This window comes from Hipposideros armiger, unplaced genomic scaffold (assembly GCF_001890085.2).
Source record: "Hipposideros armiger isolate ML-2016 unplaced genomic scaffold, ASM189008v1 scaffold_371, whole genome shotgun sequence".
Taxonomy (NCBI): domain Eukaryota; kingdom Metazoa; phylum Chordata; class Mammalia; order Chiroptera; family Hipposideridae; genus Hipposideros; species Hipposideros armiger.
In genome coordinates this window covers 891,983-910,001 of record NW_017731721.1, presented here as the reverse complement: position 1 = coordinate 910,001, position 18,019 = coordinate 891,983, and the positions used below count along the sequence as shown (strand labels likewise).

The 18,019-nt window shown below is 55.2% G+C and overlaps 2 protein-coding genes across 7 annotated transcripts in view; one reads left to right on the top strand and one right to left on the bottom strand.

Annotated features, from left to right (window-relative positions):
* The window catches only part of FMNL3 (formin like 3), a 50,447-nt gene extending 39,644 nt beyond the window's left edge, over nucleotides 1-10,803 (top strand). For both annotated transcript variants that reach the window (XM_019662288.1, XM_019662287.1), the window contains 17 exons: nucleotides 1,065-1,143; nucleotides 1,753-1,863; nucleotides 2,189-2,338; nucleotides 2,732-2,833; nucleotides 3,802-4,081; nucleotides 4,539-4,607; nucleotides 4,700-4,824; nucleotides 5,019-5,221; nucleotides 5,979-6,213; nucleotides 6,359-6,427; nucleotides 6,543-6,623; nucleotides 6,727-6,856; nucleotides 7,522-7,682; nucleotides 7,987-8,088; nucleotides 8,428-8,520; nucleotides 8,812-8,935; nucleotides 9,863-10,803. In XM_019662288.1, coding sequence (XP_019517833.1) covers nucleotides 1,065-1,143; nucleotides 1,753-1,863; nucleotides 2,189-2,338; nucleotides 2,732-2,833; nucleotides 3,802-4,081; nucleotides 4,539-4,607; nucleotides 4,700-4,824; nucleotides 5,019-5,221; nucleotides 5,979-6,213; nucleotides 6,359-6,427; nucleotides 6,543-6,623; nucleotides 6,727-6,856; nucleotides 7,522-7,682; nucleotides 7,987-8,088; nucleotides 8,428-8,520; nucleotides 8,812-8,935; nucleotides 9,863-9,951 — 2,203 coding nt within the window. In that variant the 3' untranslated portion in view covers nucleotides 9,952-10,803. The remainder of the gene's footprint in view (nucleotides 1-1,064; nucleotides 1,144-1,752; nucleotides 1,864-2,188; nucleotides 2,339-2,731; nucleotides 2,834-3,801; nucleotides 4,082-4,538; nucleotides 4,608-4,699; nucleotides 4,825-5,018; nucleotides 5,222-5,978; nucleotides 6,214-6,358; nucleotides 6,428-6,542; nucleotides 6,624-6,726; nucleotides 6,857-7,521; nucleotides 7,683-7,986; nucleotides 8,089-8,427; nucleotides 8,521-8,811; nucleotides 8,936-9,862) is intronic.
* Nucleotides 10,804-11,082: 279 nt separating this feature from the next.
* Nucleotides 11,083-18,019, bottom strand: part of PRPF40B (pre-mRNA processing factor 40B) — a 20,509-nt gene continuing 13,572 nt past the window's right edge. For 4 of the 5 annotated variants that reach the window (XM_019662237.1, XM_019662238.1, XM_019662241.1 and 1 more), the window contains 9 exons: nucleotides 17,926-18,017; nucleotides 13,697-13,813; nucleotides 13,341-13,478; nucleotides 13,039-13,134; nucleotides 12,703-12,789; nucleotides 12,313-12,490; nucleotides 12,003-12,064; nucleotides 11,750-11,893; nucleotides 11,083-11,652 (listed from right to left, as the gene is read on the bottom strand). In XM_019662237.1, coding sequence (XP_019517782.1) covers nucleotides 11,560-11,652; nucleotides 11,750-11,893; nucleotides 12,003-12,064; nucleotides 12,313-12,490; nucleotides 12,703-12,789; nucleotides 13,039-13,134; nucleotides 13,341-13,478; nucleotides 13,697-13,813; nucleotides 17,926-18,017 — 1,007 coding nt within the window. In that variant the 3' untranslated portion in view covers nucleotides 11,083-11,559. Of the gene's footprint in view, nucleotides 11,653-11,749; nucleotides 12,065-12,312; nucleotides 12,491-12,702; nucleotides 12,790-13,038; nucleotides 13,135-13,340; nucleotides 13,479-13,696; nucleotides 13,814-17,925; nucleotides 18,018-18,019 lie in introns of those variants that run through there. The other variant, XM_019662240.1, reaches the window with a different exon arrangement.

Here is an 18,019-nt window from a genome sequence, read left to right as displayed (position 1 = left end):
GGGGGAGGTGGGAGCCAGGTAGGTAAGTACCCTTTCCTGCAACCTTATACATCCCAGTGATTTTTAACATCCTAGTGCTTACCTAAGTAACCTGCCACTCCCCACCCCCATGTTTTGTGGGGTTTTTTTTTTTTTCACAAAACCAGAACTTTAGTCTTATCAGATCATATGCGAGGAAAGTTCTTGATTGGCCAGCTAAGGATGCCCTCAGCTATCTGAGGGCTCTAGTCCAGGGGTCCTAACCTGGCCATGCCTTAGAATACCTGAAGAGCTTGTTGAACAAATGGGCCCTTGGGAGGCCTGGGTATGTGTTCTAACAGGCTCCCCAGGTAGTTCTGAGGCAGTGGACCCACTGGTAGAACCCAAGGCAGATGTCTTTGAAGTGGGAGGCAAAAGCAAGCAAGGATCCTCCTGGGGTGGTGGCTGTTACTGGTGAGGGGAAAGGGAGCTTCTACTTGGAATTTCCCCAGCTCTGGGCCTGGCTCTGAAACCCCCGTCTGCCTGAACATAGGATTCCTCGACACCCAGCCACAGCTGCTGGTCCCACCCCTTCCTCCTCTATGGACTGCTTCCCTAACATCCATTGTTCCAGCCAGGAAATGGCTCTTCCTCCTTGAAGCCAGAGCTCAGAGTAGTCTCGGGACCCCTCTCAGCACAGGGGCTTTCCTGCACCCTGGCCTCTCTCCCGTGTACCCACTAGGACCCCAGCCTCCCATCTCAGCCATGGCCTCCAACCTTCCTCCTTGCTCCCTCTTTCGTTCAGTAATTTGGCCACAGCAGACCCCATGTTTCTTCTTGGCCTACCCCCAGAGGCAACTAAAGCCCAGACTAAGGGCATGGGCTTTACTGAGCTCCCTAAAGTGAGTTGGTGGGGGACCAGGGACCCAGGGCAGGTGCCAGGTCCCAGGCTTTCTTCTGTCGTGTCATGAATGGTCCATTGAATAGAGATAGCAGTGGTTAAACTTGGTCTGAATCAGTCCCTTTGCTGTGATACTCCTGGGAGCCAGAGTTCAGGGCCTTGGGCTCTGCCTAGGGCAGGTCCTTTCCCTGAGAAGTCTGCTTGTTCAGGTATGCAAGGAGCTGCACCGCTTTGAGAAGCTGATGGACTATTTCCGGAATGAGGACAGCAACATCGACTTCATGGTGAGGAACCGGGCCTGGGTCAGGCGCATGTCCAGCAGAGCCACCTGCTCCCTGTTCTCAGGGGCCAGGCTCACAACGGATTTTGATATTCTGTGTAGAAAAAAAATTATTTTCTCTACCCAGTAATGCCCCTTGTCCATTCGCCCACCCCAGAGAGCTTTTAGAAACTTCAGGACAATGTCACTTGAGGGTCTCAGGTCTGCCCCCTTTCCCCCTTTTATAGGCCTTACCATCCCTGATTTGGATCCTTTCTGAACTGCTTTCCCTTTCCTGAGATCTTCCTCCAGCTTCTCTGCCCGTCAGTCTAGGGTCTTCAGCTAAGCCGGGATGTCTCAAGGGGTACCTGCTAATGTGCAGAGGAAACCAGAGAGCTGTAGCTTCATTTACATCTATGTCTCATGTAATTTACTTGCCTTCATACACTGAATATTAAGTTTGACATTTTTTAAAGTTAAAATACTCTTTTGCTCCCAGAAAACTTAACCTGTTGTATTCACTGCTCTTGATTACCCACCTGACAATGCCGGTTCTAATGGCCGCCCACCCTCCTTGTCTCCCGCTGTCTCCTGCCCTTCCTGTCTCTGCCCATCTGGGCCGCTCCTTCCCCAGGTGGCCTGCATGCAGTTTATCAACATTGTGGTGCACTCGGTGGAGGATATGAACTTCCGGGTCCACCTGCAGTATGAGTTTACTAAGCTGGGGCTGGAGGAGTTCCTGCAGGTGAGTGGGCTTGAGTCTGTACAGGGTGAGGCACTTCGGGGCAGAGGACCAGCTTAGCCATATCACCAAGGGTTTTCCTTTTACAAGAGCCTAGACCTGGATGCCCCTGGATCCCTGCCTGTCTTCTGTGGCCAGGGACTCAGGCCCCCCCTCCTTCCTGCTGAGGGCGCCCCGATCAGGCAGCTCCAGCAGGGGCAAGAACCAGGCATGGCCGCAGGAGGATCTCCTGGGTCTCCTGCTCCAGGACATGGCCATGGAGGGTGTGAGGACTAAGTCTTCCTCAGGAGGCTCCCCAACCACTTACTACTCCCCCTGCTCTCCCTAGAAGTCAAGGCACACAGAGAGCGAGAAGCTGCAGGTGCAGATCCAGGCGTACCTGGACAACGTGTTTGACGTGGGGGGTTTGTTGGAGGACGCTGAGACCAAAAATGTGGCCCTGGAGAAGGTGGAAGAACTGGAGGAGCATGTGTCCCACGTAGGTGGCCCACCTGTGCCCCCAGAACCATTGCTGAAGGCGGGCAGGGTGGGGACACCTGAGCTCCGGAATCCGGAGCTTGCCTACTGGCCTCCGGGCTGAGGCCGGGGCCGTCTGAGGACGCACCCTCTGGCTGAGGCACTGGATGGTCCCCAGATCAGAACTCACACTCACCTGAGGACTGGCCGTGAGGTGGCCTCTGGCTCGGGCGAGTCAGATGTGACCCTTTGTCTTGTACTGTTTCACGTGGTCTCAGACCCTGGACTCACGGGAGCAACGTAGGGCAGCCACCAGGCCAGGCTGCCTTTGCATCCCCGGTCTTGACTGGGCTTAGGCTGTGCTGAGTACCCAGACTTTAGAGCCAGCCCCAAACCTGCCCTTCCCATCCTGCAGCTCACGGAGAAGCTTCTGGACCTAGAGAACGAGAACATGATGCGGGTGGCCGAGCTAGAGAAGCAGCTGCTGCAGCGGGAGAAGGAACTAGAGAGCATCAAGGTACCAAGTAACTAGGGGAAGGGAGTTCCTGGCTGGTGTTGGGCTTCATGGCCTAAGGATCTTTGTTTTTCTTTCCTGAGTCATTTCAGGGCCTTGAGAATCCAGATCTTTATTCATGACCTTGAGACACTCAGATAAGGGTGGGCTGATGATTTCACCCAATTTTTTGGTTGGAGAAGGAAGCTGAAGCCAGAGTAGGCCAGACATGCACAGAAGAGGGTGGGAGCTGACAGGTAGCAGGGGCACCTCTGGGGTCTCCTCCCACCAGCCCATCCTGCTGCTTTTCCCTCCCTGCACCTCCAGCGCTTTCCCCAGCCCTGCGTCATGAGCAGGCTCAGAGTAACCCAGGTCCTTGGGGCTATTGTTAGAATATCCACCAGGTCTCCTAAATCGGGAGAGCAGGGGTCCTTATATTTCAGTGGCTTCTCTGTCCACTCAGCTAACTTTTTGTTAGTGTATAAAAATCATGCTCCAACCAACCTTTTCTTCCAGAGTACAGTTATGCTGGCTCTGTTGAGCTCAGTATGTATCTGCTGAGCCCCTAGGGGCTAAGAGTCTGAAGTGCATAAGGAGTATGGAGGACACGGAGATGGCTAAGGCAGGGTCTTGTCCACAGGGGCTCCCAACTGAGAGAGTACACAAGGCCACATGAAATGAGCAGTGATGAACACAGGGCTGAGAGCCGCACAGCAGGCTGGAGAGTTACCCAGGGGCATCTTCTACCCAGGTCCCTTCTTTGAGGGACCAACGAGACTAAGGCTGGAGCGGAGAGGAAGGACAGACACCACAGGGCTCTTGTGCTCACCTTTTGTTCTGTTGCATTCCAGTTTCCCCTGGTGCTTACCAGGGTTTCTTGTGCTGCCCCAGAGACCCTAGCTGAGAGACCATTGGGTAGGAAGTCTCACTCCTGGGTCAGTGACTGCTGGGCCTCAGTCCTCTCTTTTCTGAATGGTGCATCTGCCCAACAGGAGACCTATGAGAACACGAGCCACCAAGTGCACACCCTACGGCGGCTCATTAAAGAGAAGGAGGAGGCCTTCCAGCGTCGATGCCACTTGGAGCCCAGTGCCAGGGGCCTGGAGTCTGTCAGCAGTGAGGCCCTGGCGCGGGTGGGCCCTGCGGAGCTGAGCGAGGGCGTGCCGCGCTCGGACCTGGACCTCCTGGCTCCAGCCCCGCCCCCCGAGGAGGCTCTCCCTCTGCCTCCTCCGCCTGCTCCTCCCTTGCCCCCGCCCCCTCCCCCGTTACCAGGTAAGGAGGACCCTAGGAGCTGGGAGGGGCAGCGTCATTGTGGGGCCAGACTCAAACCCTAGTCAGCAGTATCTTCCTCAGGAAGAAACTGGGGACGTGGCTGGAAGGATGTAAAGGCAGGTGGGAAAGGGCTGAGGAGGGGTTAGAATCTGAGGGAGGCTCAACTTACTACTAGGAAAGGATGTCTGAAGGCAGACATGGATCTGTTTTAAGGATCACAAAGCTGCTGTTCCCGGTTCCTCTGAAGACAGTTGAGGAGAGGGCTTCGACCCAAGCAGTGGGTCAGACTAGCAAGACCTGCCCCGGTCAGAGTTAAGACCCCTGGGAGCCTCTGGAGCAGGGACTTCATGCAGCCTCCTTCCCCGACAGTTTAAGGCCAGGTTGGGCAGGAAAAGGGGAGGGGACCTCTGAAAAGTCTCTTGGCCCCTGGCCCACTGTGCCATTCTTCTTCCTCCAGGCAAGTGTCCTCCAGCCCCACCTCTCCCTGGCGCTGCTCCCTCTGTGGTGTTGACAGTAGGCCTGTCAGGTGAGTGTCCCCCCAGGGCTCTGGGCAGGGCTAGTGGGACCAAGGGAGCATGTCCTTTGTCCCTGCCTCATTTGATCCTCCTTCCAAATTAGCCATTCGCATCAAGAAACCTATTAAGACCAAGTTCCGGCTGCCTGTCTTCAACTGGACAGCGCTGAAACCCAACCAGATCAGTGGCACTGTCTTCAGTGAACTCGATGATGAGAAGATCTTGGAGGTAGCAGGGCCTGGGGCCCTGGGGGGGAGGGAAGTTGGGGGGCTGGGAACCATGTTGCCCTTTTAGCCAGATCTCCTGGCCCTCAGGCTCAGCCCTCCATGATCCAGAGCTGAGCCAGTGCTGCTGGGCGGGCTGCCAGGGTTCCGCTAGTAGTAAGAGGCCACAGCATTTTCCTTCTCGTGAACTTCTGCCAGGACCTGGACCTGGACAAATTTGAAGAACTGTTCAAGACGAAAGCCCAGGGCCCTGCCCTTGACCTCATCTGCTCCAAGAATAAGACAGCGCAAAAGGCTGCCAGCAAGGTGACCCTGTTGGAAGCCAATCGTGCCAAGAACCTGGCCATCACCCTACGCAAGGCTGGCCGCTCAGCTGAGGAGATCTGCAGGGCTATCCACACGTGAGGCTTCCACTGACCTGGCCCTGGTCCCCAGCCAGTTGTTAACCCAGTTCTTTGTCTTGGGTCCTGGCCTTCCCTGGATTCCAGGGCATTGGCAGAACTGCCTCACACCCCTCAGTCATCCATTGGCTTGGCCAGAACTTAACTGCGTCCATGCTGGGTGCCAGGCATGTGTGAGATGCTGGGGATTCAGCCCAGACCTTCACTCAAGGAACTCCCAGTCTAGTGGGAACAGTCCAGTAACACAGTCCATCACCATGATGGTGGTGGGTGATAACCACCACCACGATGGAGGTACAGGCAGCTTTGGGAGAACAGGGAGGGCCAGGTAGCTGAGCTGGGAAATCATGGAAGGCTTTGCAGGGGAGGTGATATTTCATCCACAACCTGAAAGAAGTATATGAAGTCCAGTTCAGGGCCTGGAGGGAGAAGCATGGTGTCCTGGGTACTGAAAATTGGCTGTGGCTTTAGTGTAAGAAGGGGAGTGGAAGAGACAGGGTAGAAAGGTGAGCAAAATTCTTGCAGGCTGAGCCTCCTAAGCCATGTTCAGGTGTTAAGACTTCTCCCTAGGAGCAGAGGGAGGATATTGAAGGGTTTCTAAGCAGGGCATGGAATGGCCCCCTACAATGGTCCTCTGCCTCTGGCTGTGTCCTGCTCACAGACTCCACCCTCCGTCCTGCTAGGAGCTGGAGAATAAAGGGATGATGGATAATGTGGGCAAATATGAGACCTGAAGGGGCTCCTCCCCCCTACACAGGTTTGACCTGCAGACACTACCGGTGGACTTCGTGGAGTGCCTGATGCGCTTCCTGCCCACGGAGGCAGAGGTGAAGCTGCTGCGGCAATATGAGCGCGAGCGGCAGCCCCTGGAAGAGCTGGCAGCCGAGGACCGTTTCATGCTGCTCTTCAGCAAGGTGGAGCGGCTGACCCAGCGAATGGCTGGCATGGCCTTCCTGGGCAACTTCCAGGACAACCTGCAAATGCTTACGCCGGTAGGACCCCCACCCAAACCACAGCTCCCTCTCTGCTGTCCACCTGCTAGCAGTCACTTCCCTGGCCCTGCGGGTCCTCCCAGTACCTCACGGACTTTGCCCCATCCCAGCCTGGGGTTACTCAGCTCTTCATCCTGCTTTCCAGCAACTCAATGCCATCATTGCAGCCTCTGCCTCTGTCAAGTCCTCACAGAAGCTGAAGCAGATGTTGGAGGTGAGGAGAGGTTGTGGATGGGGTTGCTGGTGGGCCCCAAGTCCTGGGGTGTGCAGAGAGGAGGAGGGAGCCCTCAGGGCTTGGCCTGACCTTCTCCTCTGCGTCTTCTCAACAGATCATACTTGCACTGGGGAACTACATGAACAGCAGCAAGCGGGGAGCAGTGTACGGCTTCAAGCTCCAGAGCCTGGATCTGGTAAGATGGTGAGGGCAACACGGGGCCAGGAAGCCTGTGGGGCAACGGCTGTGGAGCCAGGGAGCTTAGCTCTCTTGCATTGCCCCCTGCCCCCGTCTCCCAGCTGCTGGACACCAAGTCCACTGACAGAAAGATGACACTGCTGCATTTCATTGCCTTGACGGTGAAGGAGAAGTACCCAGACCTGGCTAACTTCTGGCATGAGCTGCACTTTGTGGAAAAGGCTGCAGCAGGTGAGGGAGTCTGGGCCCCCGAGCCTGCCCTCATGTTCAGCCCAGGACAATCCCAGGAAGCTATGAGGAGAAGGAACACTTGGGTCCCTTTGTTTCTGGCTTTTCTTCTTTTCTGACACCTTCAAAGCTTTCCGCTGGGGCCATGGGCAGGGGCCACCCTAGACGGAACCGCCTGCAGGCATCAGGACCCGCCCAGCCCTCCCCACCTGGGTGCGTGGGAGCAGGTAGAGGAAGGCCACAGTGGCTCTTCACGCCCAACTCCTTCAGGCCGGCCCCAGAGACTGCATTTCTCTATGATGTATGGGAAGCACTTAGAAAAACCATAAAGCCCCCCTCAGACATGAGGTAGCTGTTATTTCTGCCCCACTCATGAAAACGGGCAGGCCTGAGGCAGCTTTGTTCTGGAGAGCAGCATGCCTCCCTTTGCTACCTTGCTCTTTGGGGTCGTGAGCTCCCAGCCTGCATTCCTTTTCCTTGCCCCTGTGAGAGCCCGCCGGCTGCGGTGCCCCCTCTCTCTGTCTACCTGGGTAGTTCAGGAAGCCAGAGCATGAGAACCTGAGGGAGCCCGTGCTGAGGGGGAGCGCCGGAGTTCGCTGTAGCCCTGGGCTGGGAGGTGGGCATGTCAGGCCCTGGGCGGGCCTCAACCTGGGCTCTGGTGACCACAGTGTCCCTGGAGAACGTGCTGCTAGATGTGAAGGAGCTGGGCCGGGGCATGGAGCTGATTCGACGGGAGTGCAGCATACATGACAACAGTGTCCTTCGGAACTTCCTCAGCACAAATGAAGGCAAACTGGACAAGCTCCAGCGCGATGCCAAGACGGCTGAAGTGAGCACAGGGTGGAGGCTGGTGGGAGCAGCCAGGGTTAAGGCGCTGTGCCCCACTCGGTGGGCTTAGTTCTGGTTTAGATCAAAGAGCTTTTGTCAAGTGGCTGGCCAGCTGGCTTAATGGGGGGGCTGGGTGGGGGACGTTGGGAGTGGCAGGCAGAGGCAAACTCGAGGAAGCTTTGGGAGCCCAGGTTCTTTTCCAGGCCGTAGGGGCTGGGCATGGCTTGCTTTGGGCCTCCCGTCCCTGGGGGGAGCTGGCTTCTCCTTCCCCGCCAGGCTGACCCCTTCTTCCCACCCTTTCCCAGGAGGCCTACAACGCAGTTGTGCGCTACTTTGGTGAGAGTCCCAAGACCACGCCTCCTTCTGTGTTCTTCCCAGTATTTGTCCGATTTATTCGTTCTTACAAGGTGAGCAGAAGAGAGGCTTTGAAAGAAAAGACTGAGAGAAAACTGCTATGGGGAGAGAGGGCTGGGCTTCAAGTCTGGGCCTTTTCCGTCTCCTCCTCTGAGTCCTGGGAGGGAGCGAGGGAAACTGGCCACAGGCCTCTTAGCTGTGAACTGGTGGGCAGGGTGGGGGCCCAGACCCTTCCTGTCATTGTTTGGGGCAGGAAGTGCCCCTCCAGAGGGTGGCCACCTGGGGTTGCTGGTCCCACTGCCACCCACTCTCCACCCTCAGTGTCAGCCCCTCCCCTCGCAGCCTGTGTGAGCCTCACACCCGCTCCCCACCCCCACCACCATGGTTCTTAGGAAGCAGAACAAGAGAATGAAGCCCGCAAGAAGCAGGAGGAGGTAATGCGGGAGAAGCAGCTGGCTCAGGAAGCCAAGAAACTGGATGCCAAGGTGGGTGGGACCAAGAGCGGAGACCTGGAGGAGACTGGGCAGAGGATTAGAAGGGGGTGGAGCAAACGGAGGGAGAGAAGAGATGGAAAACTGGAGCCCAGACCACCCAGAGGGCCTGGGGCTGGCGTCCAAAGGGATGGGGAGAGGGGCTTTGGGAGGGGATTCCCAGGCAAGGATGGGGGCTGGGCTGCCATGCACAATTGAGGACATCCTCAGACTGCATCTTGGGGCAGGAACCAGCCCCATGGTAGGTCAGTGATGACTGCATTCCCTTCAAATGCTCGCCCCTAGACCCCATCCCAGAGGAACAAGTGGCAACAGCAGGAGCTAATTGCAGAGCTGAGGCGGCGCCAGGCTAAGGAGCACCGGCCTGTGTACGAGGGGAAGGATGGTACCATTGAGGACATCATCACAGGTGGGGCCCTTGTCCTTCCTGGGGCCTGGGCGCTGGGCCCAGCTCCCCAAAACCAACCATATGCCCTGGGCTCTCCTCCCACCCGACCCCCACGGGGCCTGACATGGTGTCTCTCTCCTGGGCCACAGTGCTGAAGAGTGTCCCTTTCACGGCCCGTACTGCCAAGCGGGGCTCACGCTTCTTCTGCGATGCAGCCCACCATGATGAGTCAAACTGTTAACCCCTAAGGCTGGGGCCCTTGACAGGTACTGGGCAGCACAGCTGCCCTCTGCATGCCCACCTCCCAGAACTCCTGCTGGGACCCACAGGCACCTTCCTCCTCTGCATGACTTGGCTGCCTCCCAGTGATGGGGTAACATACTTGCCTCCCTGCATGCCCCATGCTCTGAGAAGCGTGGCTTGTGTCCTGCATGTGCCCTCAGGGAAGTGGTCTCTCTCCCACTAACGCTGTCCTAGCTTCTACTAAGGTGTAGAAGATGGAGGGAGTTCCGAGCAGGCAGGACCAGGCCACGGCCTGTGACGGCTTGAGCTTCAGCTCCGTTCCTGGGCCAGGTGTCCTTTGTTCTTGTTTCCCCCTTGGGAAGCTCTGGCAGCAGCTTCTGCCCCAGGAGCATCCGGTTCCCTTGACCTCTGTTTCCCGATATCTAGTCTGCGTGAGATCTCTTCCCAAATTCTGGCTCTTGCTGAGTCTACCTTGTTTCTACCACTGCCCAGGGGCCTCTACTCACCCCTCCAGAACCTCTGAAAACGCAGAGCCCCAGCCATGCTCTGACCGTCCCCTCCAGCCTCTTTAAGCTCCTTCCTCATCGGCCTCATGGCTGCTGCTTCTCTGGCCCTGCCTGTGGGCTGCTCCTGAAGGGGTTGTCCTACAGAGGGTGGGCCTAGCCTGGCCGCCTGCCTGCTTACCGGCCTCTGTCTCCCCCACAGGCCTCCACTGCCAGCCCATTGTCGTTCGCCACCAAGCCAGGAGTGCTGCGCCACCCAGTGGCCCCCCTCGGGCTCCAGGCCCCCACTGAGACCCTCTAGGAGGCAGAAGCACTTCCATCCTGAGTCCTGCCAGTGGACCTGGAACCCTGGAATCGGCCAAGGGCCCAGCAGAGGGCTATGCTGCTCCCGACCTGGTGTCTACCCCAGCTCTCAAAGCTGCATCTCGCCTGCCGCCATTGTGGGCACCAGGTCTTTTGGGGCCTGACATGGCCCTGGTGCCTCCAGTACTGCACTTTGCCCCCAAGGTCTTCAACTTCATTTCCCGAAGGGTCACCAAGGGTCAGCTCAGGGCTGGAAAAACCATTTCCAGCTTTAGCCTACATTGGGACATCTAGGCCCATCTGTCATTAGAGCCAGAGGGATGAGAGAAAAGCAACTACCCCTTTTTTTTTCTTCCCTTCTTTTTCACAGCCCTGTGGTCAGCTGTGGTCTAGAAAAGTCCAGGCTTGGGGAGCCCTGGGACCCTGCCAATCTCAGATCACCTTTTACCAGGAGCAAGGCCCTCCTAAGCCTGGGCCCCGCTCAGCTGTGCCCTAGTGATAAGGGTGTAGGAGAGATGCCACGCTCACTGCCCACAGACCTGGCCCTTTCCATTCCAAGCTGACTGTGTCCTTGCCGAGGTAGCCAGAGGGGTTTTCTCTGCCCCAGCCCTAAGACAGCTAGAGAAAGGGTGTGCCAACAGCATCTTCACTTCCTTTCCTCAGCTAAGTCTTTTTGGGGGGCGGGGAGCATGGTGGTCTTAGCTATTTTCTCAGTCCCCTGCAAGTTTCTTAGGTCCTGGAAGGAAATACAGGGACCCAGTCGTTTTTGTACATGTACCACCTCCCTTCTGTCTTGTACATAAACCCTCGCCCTTCTTTCAACAAAGGCTTGAAGCACCAGGCCTGACTCTGTCTCCTCTTTCTGAGTGTGGAGGGTCAGGGTGGCCATTTAGCCTGATCTGAGCCACAGGGATGAAAAGGAGGCCTGGCAGAGCTGCCATCTGCTTGGGGGAGGTGAGCACAGAAGCCTGGAGTGTGGAGCCAGGCTGGGTGCCCTCCAACCACACAAAGGCAGGCAGGCCTGCCACGAGACACTATTGCCCTCTGCTGGCCATGGCGGCACTTGCCTAGTCCCCAGCCTGTCCCAGTTGTATATGGAGAAGACAAAAGAGCCACTGGCCATGTTATAAATATTGTTATTTAAAAAACAAAAACAAAACAAAACACACATACACTGGGTCCCAGGGCTGGAGGAAGGAGTGGTGGAGCCCTAGGGCCCAGGCAGGCAGAAGCAGGCACCGATGCTAGAGGGTAAGGACCCCACCCTCTGCCACCCAGGTTGTGTCCACCAGCCTGTCACTCTTCCCTGGAGGCCCCTTCTCACATTTTATCTACTGGCACCACCCACCCCACATGGCATACACCATCAATCTCTGCTCTGGGGCTGAGGGCAAGGACTGCACTACTTGTCCGGGAAGTGGGGGGACCCTTCAACACCATGAACAACCTTGGGAGGTGCCAGCAATGGTGTGTTGGGGGTGGGGTTACTTGAGAAAAAGTGGACACAGACCAGCCTAGCGAAGGAGTCTGTGGCAGACGGTGAGGGTGTTCTAGGAGCCACAGCCTCACACAGACCCGAGGCGGAGCAGCTGGTGGTCACTGGTGGTCATCCAGCTGCTGCAGGAGTGTCCGCCGCCGCCTCTCCAGCTCGCCCTCACTCAGCTCACTTTCTGACGTGTCCCAGCCCGTCTGGTGGAACAAAGGCACAGCTCACCTAGCACCTCCCTGCGGGCTGAGGAGGCCTGGACAGAGCTGCCCGGGCTGGGGCCGGCCACCTGCCTCTCACCTTCTCTTTCTTGACTCCAAAACCTGGGGAGCGGTTAGGGAGCTCTACCAGCCGGAGCTCCCTGTCCTTGTCCTGCTCTGGGTCTTTCTCATCACTCTCCTTGCCAGCTTTCTCCTCAGGGTCTGTCTCACTCTCAGGACTGTTCTGTAAGATCCCAGAGCCCGCCGCCTCAGTTCCTGTGAAGGACAGCCCGGAGGCGGGTGGAAGAGATCTCACACAATAGCCGGGCCTTGGGTAGTTCTTCTCTACGCACCGACTTGTGTCTTCTCTTCTTAGTTTTCTTTTTTGGTTTCTTGGCTTTCCGAAGGCCATGATCTGGAGATAGAAACCCCCCCAGTCTAAGTCCCATGGGAGAAGGGAGGGCTCACCCTTTCCTCTGCCGCAGTCCATCTGTCTGCTCATTCTTTAGACAGGGACCTGCCTGAGGTCTCAGTCCAGTTTTCGTCCCTTCTCCCAGTTTCCTGCCTGGGCAGGGATGGGAAGTTCTTCCTACCCTCCCGATCCACTCACTCTACCCTCAGGGACTGAGGTTTGGGTCAACTTCTTCAACTCTCAATTCTTACCTGATCCAAGGAGAAGGCGGGAGGATGGGGAGCTCCGTCCTCCAAGGGCAGCACCCCCACTTTCAACTGAATCAAGTGAGGAAGAGGGCTCGGAGCCAGACTCAGAAGGGTTCCGCCGCCTCCGTTTGGGGGGTCGGAGAGAGGGCGGGGGCAGCTCCTCCTCTTCTGACTCGGAGCCCTGGGCAGATCAGTAGATACATGTCAGCGTGGGGGATCCCTGGCCTTCAGAAGCCCTCAAGTCTGGGAATTGGGGGCAAAGAGCAGGATCCAGGGCCAAAGGAACCCTCAAATCTCCCTCCAGGGGAGGTGATGTAGGGGAAAAGAAAAGGGGTTCCTATTTCCTCAAGATAGTCCAGCCTCACACCCACCTCCCTCTACCCGCCAACTCACTGAGGGTGAGTGGGAGCGCTTGCGATGGTGCTTCTTGCCCTTCCTGCCGTGCTTCCGGCCTTTGGTGTGGAGGTGCTGGCATTCAGTCTGGTAGAGGCAGAGGGAGGAGTAAGGCAGGCACCAGGGTTAGCCTCAGGAAGGGCCCTGCAACCTAAAATCTGGTTTTGCCTCCTCTGAGCCGCAAACCTGAGGCCTCTCCAGGGCATCTAAGACCCCACCACCCTTAAGTTGTCCAGAGAAAGGAGAGCTGCAGGGGCGGGGGGATGGGAAGCTCTGTGGAGCTGGCCTTGGGTGTTCAAGCGCCCAGACAGATGCAGCGGACCAGGTCTGCCTCACCTCCAGTACCTGCAGGAACTCCCGGAAGAGCCGGATCCGCTCCGACTCCAGGGTGATCTGCTCAAAGGCTGAGTCACACACAAAGCGCTCACGGACCTTGAACGGGAGAGCACTGCTGATCAGACCAGCCCCGGCACGGCATGGGTGCCGCCATGAGCACAGGGCAGGGCTGGGGCGGAGGAAGGAAGGGAGCCGGAGCTGGACCCAGCTGTGCTATGACTGGGGTGAGCCACCAGTGGTGGAGAAGCAACGCTGCCCTCAGGACTGAGGGGTGGCGTGTGGCGCCTGGCTGCAGTCCTGACCTCTTCCCAGGCAGTGCCCAGCTCCAGAGCAGGCACGGCCTGCCTCAGCATGCTTCGAAAGGCGGCCTCCCTGCGCCGAAGCCTTCGTGCCTCCTCCTTCTCCCGCTCTCTCTCCCGCGCCTCTGCTTTCTCCAGCAGCTGAGGGCAGAAAGCACACAGAGCAGGGTCAACAGGGAGGGTGGGTGCCCGGGCCCCCCCTCAGGCATACCTTTGGAGGTGGGAAGTTGGGGTCTGGGCTCCTACCATCATCAGGGGGTAGTTATACTGGGATGGTGAGCCAGAAGGAATGGAACGAGACACAGGGATGAGTTTGTGCAGGAGCCCTGGCTACAGCCCCGCCCCGCCTAACCCCTCACACTATTGAAGGTCAGCTTGATGTTGCCTGCGTCCAGCGCAGCAGCCCTCTTGTCAAAGCTTATGACGTGGGCGAAGTCCTCAAAGGCTGTGTTCACCTCCACACAGAAGCCCCGGTCCTGTGGGCACAGCAGCGCATGAAGCAGGGGGCACCTACAGGGCAGGCATAGGGGTCCGACTACAGGATGCTCAAGAAGTCACCCACCCCAGGAGATCATGGGACTGGGATGCATTTGGAAACCATGCTGTCCAAGTCCTCACCATCTGATGATTAAGCTCCCATGCCTACCCTAGTGTCACAGGGAGCTGGAGGGTTGGATCACACAGGGAAGGAGGAGAGGAGGGGAGAGGAGGGGGGGGGGTGTGTATGTGAGGTCTGTTAATAGATGCCTCGTTTTTCACAATTACAATAGTTCTTTGTTCCTTTGCTTAAAGCCTGGGCCCCTGCTGGGCCCTCCTGCTGCTCAGTAGCTTCCTTGCATTCTCAGTCAACCTCAGCTGGTCCCACCCTTTGGCTGTATTATTGAGTGCTTACTATGTACCAGCTACCAAGCAGAGTGCTTCACCCACATCTCATTTATTCCTCACCTATCAAAATTCAAACACACATCCTAGTCCTCTAAATGTATGTGGAAGGAGAAACCAAGATTTAGAAAAACTAGAGAACTTGCCCAAAGTCTCATAGCTAATAAGAATACGACTGAGTGAGAACTCTACCGCAGGTCTTTCTAACACCAAAGCCGGTACTTAGACACTACACCCACAGATCACATGGTCCACGGGATTAATAGAGGCCATCAGGTGCACAACCCCCAAACAACATCGAAAACACCTCACATTCTCAAAGCACCATGGGCCGGTAAAGCAGGAGCTTGGAAAAGTTCTTTCGCTTGGCCCAAGACAACTTGGTGGGACGTGGAGCCACTGGAGTTTGAAGTCTGGCTCTCCAGTCCTCTGGGGCATAGGCCCAACTTCTCCCTCGCCTGCCACACAGCTCTAGCTCGCTCCAGGCTTCTTGCTGAGAGCAAAGGCATGCTCTTGCTTCTTTGGAGAGGGCTTTCTCAACGCATGCTCTCAGCCCTTCTCAAACAGATCAACTTCTCTCTTAGGGAAGTGAAGCTTCAACCTCATTTCTTCACTGGCTCCTTCCCTCAAGCACACACCTCCCTTAACCTGGAACTTCCTTTCCACCCTGCTGTCACCTTCCTGAAGCTAACAACCTCTGCCTCTTTTCCTTTGCTTCAAAATCTTCAAATGCAGCCCAAAGTAAAAGGAGTATTGATTGAGTCTACCATAAGCAAGACACTTCAAGTGTTATTAAATTCTCACCACCCTGCACATAAGTTATCTCCATTTTACAGATGAGGAAACAGGCTCAGAGCCACTGGTTAAGAAGTCTCAACCAATAAATACCCAGGAGTTATCTGACTGAAGCGTGTGCTGCTCTACCCTCTTCATGGACACTGTTCTCCCAAAGGTTGCTCATGTCCCAACAGGGCCCCTTCTCGGTCCTCGCTCAGCTCATCTGGTCCTCAGCACCTCTGCTGTTCACTTCTTCACTGCTCCCCTCTCCAGGGTTCCCTCCAGTCTCGCTGACCTCTTCTACTGCTTCTCCTACATGCACTTGTCCCCTGAGAACACTTTGTCTTTGCAATCTGCACTGTCCCTAATAATTTTATTCCCCACCTCTCTCATTTTCAGACTGAATATTTAATAGACACTTCAAATTCAGCAGATCCTCCCAAAAATCATTTCCCGTGAGCACCTCCCCCTACCCCCACTCTCCCATGGCTCTCCCAGACCCAGATCTTCCGTCTTCCAGCTGTTCCAAGTCCGGGGCTCTTGGCATTCTCCTATGGGATGAGAGGCGCCATCACAGTCCACCTGACTAGTGGACGGCCACAGGGACTCCTGGGCTCATTGGCCTTCCGTAGGCAGGCGCCCAACAAGGGGCACTGTCTAAGGAGGCTTCTTTCTCCAAAGATGTGGAAAGGCAGGACTCAGCGAGGATAGGTCTCCTGCAGGCCTGTCAGCAATACCAGCCACGGTGTGGCTAAAAGTTAAGTGCAATAAAACCGAGCTCTCCTGGGGTTAGATATTTTTACTTTATATGATTATCCTACTTAATATATGGTATTTACTTCATGCCTCCCTGCTCCAGGTGGTTTTTGAGAATAATTCCCCAAATGGAATTCTTATTTTCTCCAGCCCTGTTCCTGCTTAATCCTTACCAATGGTGCCATCATCCCCTCCTGCCAACCCAAACTCTTCTTCCTTTCCCTCAATTTCATACACACACATCTGTCAATTCTACTACTAAATGACTCTATCCTACTGGTTTTAAACTTTTTTCTTTTTAACAGCAGAAAATTTTTTTTTCAATAAAAATATGCAGAACCTCGACATATAAAAGCAAAGCAAGATGCTGTACTTGAAAACAGGAAGGAGCAGAACACCCCCCTTGCTTGTCCCAAGGCACCTCTGAGGAAACCTAGGGCATCTCAGAAACAGTTGGGGCCCCACAGCCCTCCCTCATCTGCGGTCCCCAGGGCCCAGCCCCAGCTCGTTTCCTGCCTGGATCACCACAGTAGCCTCCGGACTGGTCTCCCTGCCCACGTCCCACACCTCTGACCCAGCCTGGAGAGGCCAGGGACACCCAGACTTTTCTTCCAAATGGCCCCAACAACAGGGCAGAGGTCTGGGAGAGAGTCAGAACAGGACAGGATGACTCCAGCTCAAAATTTATTTGAATGACTTGCCACTATCACTTTTAGTATTCTGTGGCTGCGGGTACTATCCTCCTGGTATCTCCTTATCCCTAAAGGAAACCTGAGAGGTTCTACTCTCACCAGGGCTTTTCCAAGACATCATCCGATCATTTCCTTCCCCAGCTCCCCATTACTTACAAGATAAAAATTCAAATTTCTTGTTTGAGCATTTAAGGAATTTTACATGCAGAGCTCTACTTCCAAACTGGGACATGTGGTTCCAGAGAACAGAGGAAGCCACAGGACAGACAATATGTCTTACATGAGGTCGGTAATTATAAAATATTAAGCTTATATTAGGCAGAGAAGTAACGTAGTATTAGAATACAACACCTGATGAATTTGTAAGGCAAAACACAGGACTTCAAAGAAATGCTGTGTGTGCTGTGGGACATTTCTAGCTTTCTTCTCAGGCCCTTCTCACCTCACAAGTGCCAAGTTACTCCTCTTGGTAACAAGGCATACTTTGATGGAAAACTCTCCTTTTTCAGATGAGGAAACTGAGGCTCAGGTAGGTTTAACAATCTGCCCAAGGTCACACAACCAGTAAGTGGTTAAGCTGGACTTTTAGCCCAGGCACTCTGCCTCCTAGTCCTACTCCTAACAAATATGCATACTGCCTCCTTGAATGCATTAGAATGTTCTTCACTTCCTCCAAGAAATATGCTTTCTGTTTTCTCCCTCTGAAATACACGTTTCTCTTAGTCCATCGCTCACTTTTTCCATCTTTGATAGGCACGGAGACTGAGAACTACTTCTCCAGTGTAAGAAAAGCAATATGCAATATGATAGTAAATGGCAGCTGAACTCACTGTCACCACAGGGAGGTGATAAGAAGTAGTGAAGATAAGGACATGCTCCTTCTAAAAGGCAGTGGCATCTCAGCTGGGGTCCACTGAATGCCTTGCAAAACCAGCCCGGTGCTTCTAGATAATCCAAATACCCAAGAGAAACTGCAGGTCCAGATTTTTATGTGCAATCTCCTGATCTTAAAATATGAGCAAAAATTCCACTTTTCTACAACACTGTATAGACCAGGAAGAACATATCTGTGGGCTACCAGCTTATGATTAGCTATGCTCCTTGCTCCTCAAACCTGCCATGCCCTGTCCCGACCCCACCTTAGCTCCTGTAGTCCCCTATGGCCAGGATCTCCACCGACTCGTTCTTAAAGGCGCAGTTCAAATGTGAAGTCTTCTGATTTTCATCTCTGTAATAACACTTGCTCCTGTGTGTAACAGTTGTCATGTCTATCTTCCTATTAGGCCATGAGCTCCTTATGAGCAGAAATGGTATCTTATTCATTTCTGTGTCTCCAGTGCACGGTAAAGTATCACCGAAGATATCTGCTGAACTGAGTGAGCTACGAGGCTTCTGCCAAACAGGGCTTATCAGGGAGTCCCACCTGGGGAGTGCACTCTGTCCCCAGCCTTCATTTGTCCACAACCCCAGGCCTCCCTCACCTTAAGGATGTCCTTAATGATCTTCTTCTCATCATGGAATCGTGCCTTCAACTCCTCCACATAGAACTTGAACAAGTCCAGAGGGGTGGAGCCT